Raw genomic sequence first — 16,657 nt, 5'->3', positions numbered from 1 at the left:
ACTCAACATCAGGCTCTAACTCGGTGCAATCAGTTATCCACCATCACTCTAACATGGTCCTGAACTGTATCAGAGTTGTTAAAAAGCTTTCAAGTCATTCCTACTGGCCTAGAATAAAAACAGTTCCCAGTACATTCTCTTACGATCCATCGCTTCCTGTTCTGGTGCAAGGCTGCGGTTACTTAATGCAGTTTATCATGTGACCTGTTGCTCAACTGGCATTGCCAAGCACAACCTCAATTACAAAGCGACTGAGCTGCAGTTATCAGAAAGAGCACCTGATGGCTTCCGACCTTCCTTGTACAAGCCGACACGGCTGATGTTAAGACTTGTACAAGGACCACATGACTTCTGGATCCTCAACATTCTGAGGCAGGGTATCAAATTTTGGCTCACAGCCACTCTCAATTTCTGTTTTCTCCTTTTGTTGGAGAGGTGAATCACGTGACAGAATTGAGCCTTCATCAACACAGCATTGTTTTGGTAATATGGTAAGCCTGTGTGATCCAGGTCAATTGGAGATTATGGTAAACCTGTGATACCTGCCTGCATCTCTCGACGGGCACGAGGACAGCTAGTACAAGGACACGAGAGATTACAACGAGAAGGGATGTGATGTCACAGAATTCCAATAGATCGTCATCCGAAAGATTGAACATACTGGTGCCATCATCTCAAATGCCCATGAACCGTGCATCTCGGATCTGATTGTCATTCCCCAAATAGGTGTTCCAACCTCCGGCCAGTTTAGCATTGACTTCCCGCCAAAAGGTGCTTTTACGTTGAATTTCAACCTTAGGTAGCTAGGACAGCAAATGTTACAGAGCACATATGGCACGAAGCAAATGGTTTACGCTTTAAACACATGCAGGAAGAAATGAAAAATAAGGAGCTCTACAGCCCGAGGTTCATAAGTGCTTTTCCTTATGAAAGAAAACAAACTTGTCCCACCCAGTAAAGAATGACCTCAAACGATGCCTCGACATTCGGCCAAATGCTTACAGGTACAGGCCCGAATGTTTTCCCTTCGATGAGGCAATCGTGATTGGAGTACAAGGACTGGGTGTTGCAGGGAGTCCTACTTCACAGCATGTCGCTCACCCGCATGCGAAGCGCAATAAAACTTCTTGTGAGCAATAAAGTTGGAGAGACTGCTGAACTGGATGTCGCACAAGCGGCAGTATTTACTTGTGTTCCCACTGCCATTTATTGACAAGTCAGCTGAAGGAGCGACGCAGGGTTGCACAGGACTGGGACAGGTGTTCGATGTTTGGGGAGATGGAGGAGGGCCTACGTCACCATGATCGCTCAAGAATGCTGGAACGAGTGGTGTGGACAAATGCAAGGTCTCAGCTGGAGAAATGGCAGGTGGCGTGTGCAAAAGCTTCCCCGAAGTCTCTGGAAAAGCTTTCAAACGGTTGTTATTCGGAGAATTTCTCTCATTGACTTTAACAATTGATGACGATTGCTCCAAAAAAGCTGTCCGGATCGCTGATGGCTGGGTCCCCCTGGCAACAGAAAGCATGCCGTGCTTCAAGGCTAAGTGTTCAATTAGTGCCTCTGGTCCAACGACAGCTCCGGGGCAGTAAGGACAGACAACCGGCTTCATATCCGGCGGTTGCAGCCGCAAGTCCGTCGGACAAATGTAGGGAGTCGAGGATGTGAATGGTTGTCTGAATGGAGTGCAGTGGACCTCTCCAGGCAAATGTCGAGGTGACGAGGAGGCTGACAAATCCTGGGGCACAACTGGAGTCAGGTAGTTTGGGCTTTCAATCCAGGGCTTAGATGAAGGAAGTGGTGGCGTATATTGCTCTGAGTCGGTATTGCGGGTTGTAGCAGAACAGTAGTACTGTTTATGCGCAAGATAGTTGTCCAAGCGGCTAAAACTGATTTGACACGAAGCGCACTTGTGGTAGTCGCTAAGGCGTTGTGGCTCGACGATGGAAATAGGACGTACTAAGGGAGATTGGTAAAGTCGACTTCCAGGTCCTGCGTGCCCCGATGTATACAAGTTCGCTTTCTTACTCAGATCAATAGGAATATCTGCATCAGGAAAAGTGGTGGCTGCTGGCAGAGTCGAAAATGGAATTCCAACTGCACTCGGCCTCCTAAGCTTGTCCTGCAGCCTGGAATCTTCACTACTGTCACATCTCCTTTTGGCACCTTCAGTTGTCCGCTCCAATGGCTCCTCGAGTACAGCTGGACTGTTGTTGTCAACATCCGACGAAGTCGTGACGGAAGTAGAGCCATTTTGATTTTCTGCCAATGCACCTGTCCCGACTCCCTTATTTCGTTTACGGGCCCGCCCAGCCATGGCCAAAGAAATGCGTCCTGCTGAGCCGCCTGCAGCTGGAGCTCTGCGGGGTGGTGGATCATGGCGTGTTGCACAGTAGTACTGTTTGTGTACCAGGAATGTTTCATGCCGGTTAAAGATGATGTTACAGGGACCACAACTACGCTGCAGTACGTCATTCTCATGTGGATTACCTTTAACCTCAGCCAGCGGTGGCCCATTCTCTCTTTCTTCGGTGGTATGTTTTGGTGAGATGCTGTTGCGTTCTGCCTTTTCTAGTTCCTCATGTGTATCTGCTTTGCCATCTTGTTTCTGTGCTGCATCAAAATCACCAGAAGATAAATTCTGTCTGGTGAGGTAAGATGAGGTGTAAGCCGCTCTCTCTGTGAGCGTCAACTGCAGCCTTTGATGAGCCAGTTCCGACATGCGAGCTAGCACTTCTGAAGCCTGGGCTGGTCCTGCAGACCCATCCAATGGCACAACAGGGCACAGGTACAAGTGAGGGAAAGCAGCAACAGTAGATGCCGGAGAGCCGCTGCCTTCTTGGCTCGTCCGCATCTCGACGGTAGGACTGGTTGTTGGGCTATGGGGCTCTGCTTTAATATTTTTAAGGGTAAAAGCAGATGCTTTGATGGACACAGGACTCAGAGGTTTGCACAAATCATTTGCCAAAGTCCTTCGACATTGAGGACGCGGAGAGGCTGTACCAGCGGTTGCTGTCTGCTTCAGTTTTTTGTTCGGACAATCAGATGTGCTTATCTCCACACTCTTCTCAATGTCACCATCACTTGCTGTCCATTGGGCACTTCCTTCCACCGATGACGTAGGCACCAGACCTCCACTTCTCTCATGCTTTCTGTTCTTTGCAGATATTGTCTCTCTGGACAATAAATCTTCAGAATGCTTGCCTCCATCACTCTCAGGCTCCTCATTGTCTCCACTATGATAAGCTCCAGGTAGTGCAGTGTCCTGTTCTTGTCCTGCGACAAACAGGAAAAAGACAACACAAATATGTCTGGGAAGTGCAAACACATTGTAAATATATTTGTGGTCCCACTGCCCCGCTGTCAGTTTGTTGTTGACCGTTTCCGATCGGACGGGAGAGACAATTGTAATTGGTCCGTGTGTCAGTATGTGAGTCAGCATACAGATCTTCTCGAATGTAGATCATTTATTTTCTCAGGCCTACTGTAAACCATATACCCCAGCGATGCTCTATACTGTTAAATGTGAAAAACAAGAAAAGTATTGACTTGTACACCGTGAAAGATGAAAAAGTGCTGAGGTTTTGGGCTTTAACCCTGGTCGAAGCAAAAGAGAGGGCTTCAACAGGGGATGAAGCCCAAAATGTCAGCATCTTTCACAGTGGACAAGTCATCCATTTTCTTCTTGTTTTTATTCTCTTGTGATTGACGGGTTGCACATTCAGAATTTGGGAGGGGGTGTTGATGAGGGGTGTACACTTACTTTGCTTTTTGCTTGGAGCAGCATTCGGCTGGTTGAGCAAGGATGCAGTCTTCTTGTTTGATTCTGCAAATTCTGAAGGACAAGAACCATTGTAAGTGGTGGATCCATGCTCTTTAGTGGTCGTGTCCCACACTTCAGTTCTGCTGGCTTGATCTGCTTTCCAACACAGCAACTAATCTTTAAAAAAAGAAAAATTTAAGGAAGGAAAAAAAAACAATCAAGATTCGAGACTGCAAGTAAAATATTTGCTCATGCTTGTATGCGCTGGCAGGATGGTCTAGACTCTAGAGGTACACGCACTCACATATAAGCAGTCTAGCCTGGATTCGAATCCCAACGCAGCTATAAACTGTCATCCCACGTTTCATTCATCAATGTGTGCTGCACATGTAAGAGAACCATGCTGGAGTGTAGAGCTGTTCCTTCAAATAAAAAAAATTAGAATGACGTCACAGTTTTCCTACTGGTGCAATACCTCCAGTGAAATAGCCAATGGGCATTTCTTTCTTGGAGATTCAATAACCATACATCATCGGTTTGAACCAATAAGGCGATTGCACCTGCTCACTATGGAGTGTATGTGGGACCCAAAGTAAGAGAGGTGGCAGGATGCGGATTCTCTTACCTTGCTGTTTTTTTTTTTTTAAGTGTTGCATCATTTCTCTGGCGAGCAACTACAGTATACCTGTCATGCAGTGCCTCTTGTAGGTTAGGACAGGAATTGTGGAATTTGTTTGGGATACCAGATAACTCACCAATTGTGGAATTTGTTTGGGATACCGGATAACTCACACATTGTGGAATATGTTTGGGATACCGGATAACTCACCAATTGTGGAATTTGTTTGGGATTCCCGGATAACTCACCAATTGTGGAATTTCTTTGGGATACCGGATAACTCACCAATTGTGTAATTTGTTTGGGATACCAGATAACTCACCCATTGTGGAATTTGTTTGGAATACTGGATAACTCACCAATTGTGGAATTTGTTTGGGACACCGGATAACTCACCCATTGTGGAATTTGTTTGGGATACCGAATAACTCACCAATTGTGGAATTTGTTTGGGATACCGGATAACTCACCCATTGTGGAATATGTTTGGGATACCGGATAACTCACCAATTGTGGAATTTGTTTGGGATACCAGATAACTCACCCATTGTGGAATATGTTTGGGATACCGGATAACTCACCAATTGTGGAATTTGTTTGGGATACCGGATAACTCAAAAATTGTGGAATTTGTTTGGGATACCAGATCCCAAATTTTTCAATCTTACCAATTTCATCTTCCATTCCAACGCAGGAATTGGAAAAATTGTTCAGGGTGCCAGCGACTCGTTTACTCTTCACAAAAGACTCCGTGAGATCTTTAACGTCCACCAAGTAGTGCTAGCAGACAGGGCACCGACCTAACACAATCCAGGGATGATGTGCTTTGTGACGCAACGTGCTTGTTGGGTCGACAATTGAAACCAGGCCAGACAGCTTAAAGGTAAATGCTCTACATCTGTGCCACCCTGTCATGCTTAATGAATGAAGTAATGAACCGAAGTCTGGAAAACGCAAGTCTACATCAGAGACAATCAAAAACAGCAGCTTGTGCTAAACCTGCATGATTAACTTACCAGGCCTGTCCTCGCTTGGCTTATTTGTGGGTCTCACTGTTCCCTTGACTGCTATGCCAGTGGGCATAGATGGCACAAGATTTTGGGGCGAAACGTTGGTGTTCAACTCGTTCTCCGATCCTTGGGACGAGCCGGAGACGAGGCGTCCGGCGCAGTAGTACGTGAGATGAGCCTGAAGGTTCCGCTTGTTTCGGTACCAGATGCCACAGGCTTTGCAGGGAAACAGATCCTCTGTAGGAACACAGCAACAAAAGGTGTTCGAGTGTGAAATACCCACAATGCTGACGACAGCAATAAGGACTTTATCATTATAGTTACTAGCAACGGTACCCGCCCCGACGGGCGGGGCTTCAATTGGGAGGCCGAAATGAAAAGGCAAAACATCAGAAATTGAAGGCTTTTCTTTATTTTAAACGATTCGTATAAACATCCGTTAAATCATATCACACACAAATCATCAAAATCTAAACAGTACATGGCGCCCATTTTGAAAAAAGATTGAATTCTGCAAAACGGAAGCGGCCGCTACACGTCTTTCTCAGTCGCACGTTTATGTGTGAAGAGTGCACGCCGAATCTGTAACACGGAAGCGGCCGCTACACCTGTTTCTCAGTCGCTTTGCACACGCTGCCATGTTACTTCGGAGCCGCACGTTTATATCGGAAGAGTTCGTCAGGAGTCGATATACTCTCTCCTGGTACGTAGAATAAACAGTATTTGTAGAATTTCACCAAAAGCCACATCACTGTTCATATCGGTAAATATTATTCCATCGTGCTTGGAAAAACTGGAAAACTTGGAAAATTGGGGAAAAAATTGGAAAAACAACATAGACTATTTTACTCCAGGGGGTCCCAGGAATACCCACCCAAAATATCGTTACGATCGGTTCAGCCGTTTTTGCGGTACCTTCGAACGGACAGACGGACATTTGGTGAATTATAGTAAGATGCTCGCAGTTGCAAAACCGTTGCAGTTAGAGTACTGGTGGGAGCAATTCACCACGACTACCTTCATGGGTGAGAGACATGGCGGGCATTGGACGCAACAATAAAGGCATATATAAATAAAATATAAATAAAGGCATATATTTCTTTGCATATCTCAAAAGCCTTTGAAAAAGTGTGGCACAAGGGTCTGCTCCACAAGCCTCAGTCATATGGTGTATCTGGAGCGATGCATTCAACTCAACAAATTGCAACTTGAGGGTCAATCTTCTCCTACTTGCTCCATCAAATCTGGTGTCCCACAGGGTTCTGTCCTTGGTCCCTCTCTGTTCCTTGTTTATATCAATGATCATCCCGATATTGTTCTGTCTCAGCTAGCCATGTATACTGATGATTCCTCACTCTACATCTGCTGATTCACTCAACGCCACTCGTATTGAGGTTGGAGTTTCACTGGACAATGATTTCGAGGATGTGTTGAAGTGGGGGCATGCCTGGCTGGTAACCTTCAATGCAAAGCAAATGGAATTGTTGAACAAGCCTCGTTCTAGAAACAGGTATTTCCCTTCTTTGCACATGGGTCTTCAACCTCAACATAATCATCCGAGCTTCGGCTTATTGGTCTGGACGTCTCTAACCTCCGTTGGGATAAGTACATTTCTGGTTTTGCTAAGAGTGCTTCCAAGCGAGTTGGTTGTCTTCATCGAGCAAAGAGGTATTTACTTCCTGAGGTCATTTTGTACCTGTATAAGGCAACTATACGTCCCCTCATGGAGTACTGCTGCCACATTTGGGCTGGAGCACCAGCCTGCCACTTATCTTTACTTGATAGGCTCCTGAAACGCATAGCCAACCTGGTTGGTGTGGAGATGTGTTCAACTCTTCAACCACTCTCTCACCGTAGGTCGATCGCCACTCTTGGTTTGTTCTACAGATATTTTCATGGCAAATGTTCTGTTGGACTTTCTAACTTGGTTCCTCCCATACTATGTTTGGACGTAAGACTCCGTTTGCCATCTCCGCTCACTCAAACACGACAGTTGACCCAAGATGCAGAAAGAAAAGCTGTGCAGATAGTTTTTCCCTCGTTCTGGAATTCACTACCTGTAACATCCTTCCCATTATTACACAATCTACTCAGCTTCAAGAGGAATGTCAATGACATTTTACCTGACTTCTGCTACTTCCCATGTCTTGGATGCTTTCTTGTTATTTTTTAAATTTATTTTGTTTTGTTTTATCCTTATCTTTTTCTAACCTTCCCTTAGCTCCTTACCTAGAGTGGCTTTATGCCTTGTTTGGGGCGATTTCCATTGAAATACATTGTGGTTCTGACCCAACAAAGTGAGACTCAGAAACCATTGATGTCATGGGGTTGCAGGTGGGGGTGGGGTGGGGGAAATCCCAATCTGCTTTAAGAAAAGCAGACACCAGACATATGGAAAGTTTTTAAATGTGGGTATTGTGAAGGATGGAGAAAATGAGCTGGAGAGAGTGACAGTGATGAGGAGCTGCTCGAAATGATGAGAGATGATAGAGCCCTGTTGAAGACTGTAAGGAAAAGACAGAAAGTTGTATCATGTATGTCGTCAAAGAACGGAGGATGGAAGGGAAACGATAGGAGAGAGGATTGTCACTAATGGATGAACTAAATTGTGACGGCTCTCTCATTTGTGAATGAAAAGGACAGTTGAGCATACAGAAGGATGGAGAGTTGCTTGAGCGAAGAACCTGTCCCTGGGCGGAATACCAAGGAAGAACTAGAACGGCACTCAGTAGAGAGCATATGTGCTCTGCTAGCACTCAATACCTCCACGTGGTTGGCCATATCACTCAATGGTGAAGAATCACTTTAAAAATTCTACCAGCTGGATCCGGATCTTCACCAAAATTGAATTTATTCTTCCTTGTCACACACACAACCTGTCCACCAACTTTCGTCCAAATCCATCCATAACTTTTTGAGATATCTTGCCACGTATCGTTTTTGGCCCTATCTCCCAATGGTGAAGAATGATTAAAAAAATTAAATAATTCTCATATCCGAATCCATATTCAGATCTTCACCAAAATCGAATCAAATCGTCCTTGTCACACACCCAACCTGTCCACCATGTTTTGTCCGAATCCGTCCATAACCTTTTGAGATATCATGTTCACAGAAAAACAGACCGACAAACAGGGGTGAAAACATGACCTCCGTGTACAAGATGGGTCGTTTGTACTTGAATGGATCAGGCTCGATGGTTTAAAAACCTCATAAATCGAGGTGATGTATGGTACTTCATGAGGATGGACGGAAGCCTCCAGCAGAGGACTTACTTAAGAATAAATCAAGTTGAGTCAAGTTTGGCAGAGAAGGACACTAGGGTCATGCAGACCTACTGCTGAGGCACTTTCAGAACCACCAGCCAGAAACTCTTCGATCCTCACAGGTGCAAAACTTGCATTGTTGAGTTGAAGGTTGAGGTGCAGTAGGGAAGGAAGGATCTGGAGAAGTCTTAAATGCCTAAATATGTACTGTGTGTGCCTTGCAGTTCAAAAGAAGACGTTCAATATTAATTGCAATACGTATCAGAAGGTATTGAAGCAATACGTCTCAGAAGGTAAGCAGAAAAAGATGCACACCTTTTGTTGTTTCAATGAAAAGAGCCAGTCGTGTGGAGGCTTTTCAGGATGTGATCAGGTGAACCAAATGGGATAGAACTTTGGAGAAGTTAGAGAAAAACTTTTGACATTATTAGGTCTAATGCTCAGTTGAATCATTTGCAGTAACACTGACATGGTTTTCCAGAGGACCTGGGTTCAATTCCTGGTCTGGGAATGTAATTTTCCCACATATATCAATTTAATTATTCAATCCTGTTCAATAATCGAATTGCTTCACTACGCCCCCAGTGGTGTTTATAATAGAGGACATAGATTTGTCCCCCCATTGGAGGAGGACCATCTCGTGTTCAGGCCTGCTGGAACCCCTCTCGTGTTCACAGCTGAACCTGCTGGAGCTGGCTGCATGGGAGGCTTCCAAACTGGTGGTCCACAACTTCCTGGAGAACGAAAGAGGAGCCCATATTGCCGAGTTGGTTCAAGATATGATAAAGGCCTCTGAGGGAATGAGTTGCCGTATGTCGCTGAAGTTGCATTTTCTTCATTCACACCTGGACCTCTTCCCAGCCAACGTTGGTGCTGAGAGCGATGAGCACGGTGAGATGTCAGCACAATGGAGACGCGCGCCATCGGGGCCGTTTCAACCCCAACATCATGGGGGACTACTGCTGGTTTCTTCAGAGACCCCATTCACTGCTCGTCACAAGCGTACAAGCAAGTACAATTTTGGAAGGCCTCGATTAATTAGATCTCTGTACGGACAGAGACCCCATTCACAATTTTGCAATGTGCTAGACAATTCCTGAAAATGTCATTTTTCTGTAACTAAAAATCCTGACGTACCGAGTCAATTCTGACTTCAGATTTGGAATCAGTATGCTCGAATTAATAAAGGACACCTGCATTTACCTGGGCAGCAGATGGAGAGTTTTGTTTTGTTGTCCGGTGGTATTATCCATGTAAGTAGGAGGGAGAGTAAATCCAGTGTTGAGTGCGACCCGACACCTGTACTCTGAAATTGCAACGTTTGCGCAGAGATGGCGCTGTGGTTGTATCGCTCGCATTGAGATCGGGCCCAGTGAGTTCACCACCGAGATGTCAAAACGAAACCTTCCTGTACCATGTGATGTTACAGATGGCACTGGAAAACTGTACAATCTGAAGAACATCTCTGTACCTGGAAATGTGTTTTCGAGGATGGCAACAAGCTTACCTGTCACTGACTCCTCACAGTAATGGGCCTGAATGTGCTATTTCATGTCACACGATGCTGAAGGGCCCCAAACAGTCTAACTACTTGAGAGAGGCCATCAACAGTCGGGTGTGCATCCCCCTCGAGTCCAGGGACGGCACACTTTGATCCCTACCCGGGAGTGGTGAAATTTTTACAGAAGAAAGCGCACAGCAGTTACAGTGTTCCAGACAAGAAACTTTACCACAACCGACACTTCATAAATAATGTTTTTTTTGTATACTTAGTTGAGGCTCATGTAAAAGCTAATACAAACAACATATAATAAAGGGAGCAGGGGACAAGAGGGGGAGAGAGAGAGGGAAGCACAACAGTAGGGAGCAGGGGCATCGGAAGATCTGTGGAAGGGAGAGGGCTGGGGGCGGGGTACACCGGATAAACAAGATGGACACTGCAGGGGCTTACAGGAAAGAAAACGGAATTTCAAAAAGGCGTATCTAGGGTGGATTAATGGGGGTAGAAAAGATCCAAGGTTTTGGATGGGTTAAAGAGTTTTTTAAATCTGCTGAAGACAGCACTGTTTAACAATTATTCAGATTATTCGTCTCCGTATTACCCGTTCTCAGTTTTCAGTAACCTGTAATAAAAATTTTTTCCCCAAATCACCGCTTTTTCTTGAACCCTCGTCACCCAGTGAAATTTGCTTTCAAAATTCCCTGGCAAGTTTTTGGAGGTATCATCACAGTGAGGCCATTACACTACAATTAGGAAAAGAAGAGCAAGACAAGGGTGGGGAGCGATGGAGGAAAGTCTAGAGATACATAAATGGGAAGAGGACATAGAGGGGGGTAAGGAGCATGAGCTATGGAAGGCAAGGTTCACAATGAAGACATAAACTCTGCCATCGGGAATGGAGTCAGACATATCAGAGTAATGAACAGTCACCATGGAGGATCCAACATCCCCAATGGTAGGAACGTTTCTTTCCAGGAAATACTGTTCAATGAAGGAGTCGCAACCTGGCAGGAGAAATCTGTACGGATAAAGTTTCATCCGCTGGTGTTTAAGTTCCACGCACAGTAGAAAATGATGAGATAATTTAGAAGTAGCAACCATGGAGGAATGGGTAGGAATGAGGAAGTAAGAGTATGTGTAAGGAGTAGGAGTAGCAGAATCACTGGAAAGAAGAAGAGCAAAATAATGGTTAAACTTAGTGGAAAGGTGGGAGGCGCTTGTGATCATTTTGTCACTATGGGTTTCATAAACCTCTTGTAATGATGGTTCCGAAAGGTCTTAGTGTTTGGTCTTAGTGTCCACTTTTTGAAGAAGATTTTTTCCATAACTTAATTACTTTAAATTTCCCCCATTTCTCAATTATTAAATTTTCAATAAAAATATTTCACCAATTTAAAAAAATATACTGTATATATCTTTCAGTTATTTAATTTATTATTTCATCAATTCTCTTTTTTTTTTCCAAAGTTTCCCCCCAATTTTTAATTATTTATTTTAATTTTCAAATATTTAAATTTAAATTTGCAATTATTTAATTTTCCCATTATTATTAGCTCAACTGGATTTTAGTTTGGTAAGCTTATGCGATCGAGCAGTGTCCGTGAGTGAGTGAGTCTGTAAACACTTCAGCCATTAGCGCTTCAACTACACAGGATTTTGATGAAACTTGATGATAAGCTTCATATCTGATGCCTAACGAAGGTGTATTAATCACATCAAAATCTGTGCTCATTAGGGGGGGTTATGGGGTGGGGGTGGGGGAAGTTGACCCCCAAAATAAGTATATGCTCTCTGCTCTGAAACTACACACACAATTTCAACGAAACCTGATCACAACCTTCATCTCCCCCCCCACCCCACCCACCCCCAAGATGTACCAGAGTTTGTTCTTGGCATTAAAAACATCAGGGTCTGAAAGGGTTCGTGGGGGGTTTGAGTGGCTGTCGCTCCTGATCCAGGTGAGCTTCAGTACCCGTGGTCCTATTTATATTTTTTAATGATGAGGCAGAATTTAAAATGCTATCAATTGGGCAACACTCTACATGGCCAAAAGTACGCGGACACCCCTTATAATTAGTGGATTCGGCTGTTTCAGCCACACCCATTGCTGACAGGTATATATAATCAAGCACACAGCCATGCAATCTCCATAGACAAACATTGGCAGTCGAATGGGCCGTACTGAAGAGCTCAGTGACTTTCAACGTGGCATCGTCACAGGATACCACCTTTCCAACTAGTCAGTTCATCAAATTTCTGCCCTGCTAGGGCTGGCCCGGTCAACTGTAAGTGCTGTTGTTGTGAAGGGAAACGTCTAGGAGCAACAACAGCTCAGGCGCGAAATGGTAGGCCACACAAGCTTAGAACGGGACTGCCGAGTGCTGAAGCGCGTAGAAATCGTCTGTCCTCGGTTGCAACACTCACTACCGAGTTCCAAACTGCCTCTGGAAGCAACGATAGCACAACAACTGTTCGCCGGGAGCTTCATGAAATGGGTTTCCAAGACCGAGAAGCCGCACACAAACCTAAGATCACCATGAGCAATGCCAAGCATCGGATGGAGTGGTGTAAAGCTCGCTGCCATTGTACTCTGGAGCAGGGGAAACGCATTCTCTGGAGTGATGAATCATGCTTCACCACCTGGCAGTCCGACGGACGAATCTTGGTTTGGCGGATGCCAGAAGAACGCTACCTGCCTGAATGCATAGTGCCAACTGTAAAGTTTGGTGGAGGAGGAATAATGCTATGGGGCTGTTTTTCATGGTTTGGGCTAGGCCCCTCAGTTCCAGTGAAGGGAAATCTTAATGCTACAGCATACAATGACATTCTACATGATCGTGTACTTCCAACTGTGGGGCAACAGTTTGGGGAAGGCCCTTTCCTGTTTCAGCATGACAATGCCCATGTACACAAAGCAAAGTCCATATAGAAATGGTTTGTCGAGATCAGTTTGGAAGAACTTGACTGGTCTGCACAGAGCCCTGACCTCAACCCCAACGAACACCTTTGGGATGAATTGGAACGCCAACTGCGAGCGAGGCTTAATCGCCCAACTTCAGTGCCCGACCTCACTAATGATCTTGTGGCTGAATGGAAGCAAATCCCCGCAGCAATGTTCCAACAATCCAACATCTAGTGGAAAGCCTTCCCAGAGGAGTGGAGGCTGTTATAGCAGCAAAGGGGGGACCAACTCCATATTAATGCCCATGATTTTGGAATGAGATGTTAGATGAGCATATACGGGTGTGATGTTCGGGTGTCCACATACTTTTGGCCATGTAGTGTATTATGAGTTGGCTATAGTGGGGGCCATCAGTGATCTCCAACCGCAACCCTCTAGTTTCACCAATGTTGTTGAGCACAGTAAGCAGTAGATAACATTATCCTTTAACATTTTAGGATGAGTTGTGTTGAAAAAGAGTTGTGATCATCTGCGCAGTCCTTACTGTTGATGATGGCTGTTGGTAAGACTGAAGCCAGGCAAGCTTGCTGAGGAAGTAACACGACTGGGGTTGCATTGCAGTCCTGTTGGGTGATGGGAAGACCAAAGGAGGCGGCCTGTTTGCCGGCATGTTTGGGGCTCAGTGAGCCTCGCTGGCAGACGTAGGCCAGAAGGCTGTCTCCGGGGGCGATTGTGCAGATCACAGAGCACCAAAGGCGGTCCACTGAGGGTGTTGGGGAGATAAATAAGGTGAAATATTAGATCTGAGCTTTCTTATGAAGCATATAATTCAAACATGTATGATGTAATATATCAGGAAATTTAAACTGACAACTAATAGATTTGTATTTTACGCCGGAACAAGACCGTTCCTTCCCAAGTGTTCTTCGTATGATGTATGTGGTTGTGTTGAACTCCGTGAGATGTAAAATTTCTCTCTTTTGAAGTTCTTTTTATGGGGAACAGTTTAAAGTCACAGAAGTTTGAATCTACAGAATGTAATGTATGTGCAGCGAAACCTCCCACTCGTAGAACTCCTGCAACAGGTGGTAGACATTGTAATTCGCATTGCTGTGGCTGATGGTGATGTGTTTCTTATTTGGGGAAGACGACAGGTGAGAAAACAACCATAATTCACAGTTGTTGCTGTAGACATGTAAAAACTAGCAGGATTACAGCATGGTCATACGACAACATGTATCAACTTCATGCTCACACGTGTATACAGCACCCCGCTGCTGGTTCAACATGTCTAGGTGTGCAGCTAGGCAGTTGATGAAGGGCTGTCCTGCCCCCCATAGGTTATTACAATCTGGCCAGGGTACCAGCACACAATAGACTTCTCTTTTCTAAAGGTACCATTTGAGAAGGCAGGTGTCCATACGAAAACTTTTTACCCGTGTCAGCAAAATGACTTTAACCAAACTATATGTACCTGTGTGTGAAAAAGGTGCCTGTAACCATACTATGTACCTATGTGAGCAAGGTGCCTATTAGGAAACTATGTACCTGTGTGAGCGAGGTGCCTATTAGAAAACTATGTACCTATGTGAGCGAGATGCCTATTAGAAAACTATGTACCTGTGTGAGCAAGGTGCCTATTAGAAAACTATGTACCTGTGTGAGCGAGGTGCCTATTAGAAATTATGTACCTGTGTGAGCAAGGTGCCTATTAGAAAACTATGTACCTATGTGAGCGAGATGCCTATTAGAAAACTATGTACCTGTGTGAGCAAGGTGCCTATTAGAAAACTATGTACCTGTGTGAGCGAGGTGCCTATTAGAAACTATGTACCTATGTGAGCAAGGTGCCTATTAGAAAACTATGTACCTGTGTGAGCAAGGTGCCTATTAGAAAACTATGTACCTGTGTGAGCGAGGTGCCTATTAGAAACTATGTACCTGTGTGAGCAAGGTGCCTATTAGAAAACTATGTACCTATGTGAGCAAGGTGCCTATTAGAAAACTATGTACCTGTGTGAGCAAGGTGCCTATTAGAAAACTATGTACCTGTGTGAGCGAGGTGCCTATTAGAAACTATGTACCTATGTGAGCAAGGTGCCTATTAGAAAACTATGTACCTGTGTGAGCAAGATGCCTATTAGAAAACTATGTACCTGTGTGAGCGAGGTGCCTATTAGGAAACTATGTACCTGTGTGAGCGAGGTGCCTATTAGGAAACTATGTACCTATGTGAGCAAAGTACCTATCAGGAAACTATGTACCTGTGTGAGCATGGTGCCAATGAGGAAACTATGTACCTGTGTGGGCAAGGTGCCGATTAGGAGGAAACGATGTATCTTGTGAGCAAGGTGCCTATTAGGAAACTATGTACCTGTGTGAGCATGGTGCCTATGAGGAAACTATGTACCTGTTTGAGCATGGTGCCTATGAGGAAACTATGTACCTGTGTGAGCATGGTGCCTATGAGGAAACTATGTACCTATGTGAGCGAGGTGCCTATTAGGAGGAAACGATGTATCTTGTGAGCAAGGTGCCTATTAGGAAACTATGTACCTGTGTGGGCAAGATGCCTATTAGGAGGAAACGATGTATCTTGTGAGCATGGTGCCTATTAGTAAACGATGTACCTGTGTGAGCAAGGTACCTATCAGGAAACTATGTACCTGTGTGAGCATGGTGCCTATGAGTAAACTATGTACCTGTGTGGGCAAGGTGCCTTTGAGGAAACTACCTACATGTGTGGGCAAGGTGCCTGTAACCATAGTATGTACCTGTGTGAGCGAGGTGCCTACTAGGAAACTATATACCTGTGTGAGCGAGGTGCCTGTGAGGAAACTACATAGATGTGTGGACAAGGTGCCTGTAACCATAGTATGTACCTGTGTGAGCGAGGTGCCTATTAGGAAACTATGTACCTGTGTGGGTGAGGTGCCTATGAGGAGGAAACGATGTATCTTGTGAGCAAGGTGCCTATTAGGAAACTATGTACCTGTGTGGGCAAGGTACCTATTAGGAAACTATGTACCGGTGTGAGTGAGGTGCCTGTGAGGAAACTACATACATGTGTGGGCAAGGTGCCTGTAACCATAGTATGTACCTGTGTGAGCGAGATGCCTATTAGGAAAGTATGTACCTGTGTGAGCGAGGTGCCTACTAGGAAACTATGTACCTGTGTGGGCGAGGTGCCTATGAGGAGGAAACGATGTATCTTGTGAGCAAGGTGCCTATGAGGAAACTATGTACCTGTGTGGGCAAGGTACTTATTAGGAGGAAACGATGTATCTTGTGAGCAAGGTGCCTATGAGGAAACTATGTACCTGTGTGGGTGAGGTGCCTATGAGGAGGAAACGATGTATCTTGTGAGCAAGGTGCCTATTAGGAAACTATGTACCTGTGTGAGTGAGGTGCCTGTGAGGAAACTACATACATGTGTGGGCAAGGTGCCTGTAACCATAGTCTGTACCTGTGTGAGCGAGGTGCTTGCTAGGAAACTATATACCTGTGTGAGTGAGGTGCCTGTGAGGGAACTACATACATGTGTGGGCAAGGTGCCTGTAACCATAGTATGTACCTGTGTGAGCGAGGTGCCTATTAGG

General features: G+C 45.1%; 1 protein-coding gene across 1 annotated transcript in view; it reads right to left on the bottom strand.

Moving 5' to 3' along the window:
- Window positions 1–1,019: 1,019 nt before the first annotated feature.
- The window catches only part of LOC137435685 (zinc finger protein ZFPM1-like), a 170,473-nt gene continuing 154,835 nt past the window's right edge, over window positions 1,020–16,657 (bottom strand). Inside the window, exons 6-12 of the mRNA XM_078785136.1 lie at window positions 13,603–13,821; window positions 5,396–5,626; window positions 4,386–4,461; window positions 4,284–4,327; window positions 4,111–4,182; window positions 3,761–3,913; window positions 1,020–3,273 (exon numbers count right to left, since the gene is read on the bottom strand). Coding sequence (XP_078641262.1) covers window positions 1,079–3,273; window positions 3,761–3,913; window positions 4,111–4,182; window positions 4,284–4,327; window positions 4,386–4,461; window positions 5,396–5,626; window positions 13,603–13,821 — 2,990 coding nt within the window. The 3' untranslated portion in view covers window positions 1,020–1,078. The remainder of the gene's footprint in view (window positions 3,274–3,760; window positions 3,914–4,110; window positions 4,183–4,283; window positions 4,328–4,385; window positions 4,462–5,395; window positions 5,627–13,602; window positions 13,822–16,657) is intronic.

The sequence above is a fragment of the Myxine glutinosa genome, chromosome 9 (assembly GCF_964187855.1).
Source record: "Myxine glutinosa chromosome 9, kmMyxGlut1.1, whole genome shotgun sequence".
NCBI classification, from domain to species: Eukaryota; Metazoa; Chordata; class Myxini; order Myxiniformes; family Myxinidae; genus Myxine; species Myxine glutinosa.
Note: the sequence above shows the minus strand (reverse complement) of the source record. Positions and strands in the feature narration are given on the sequence as shown.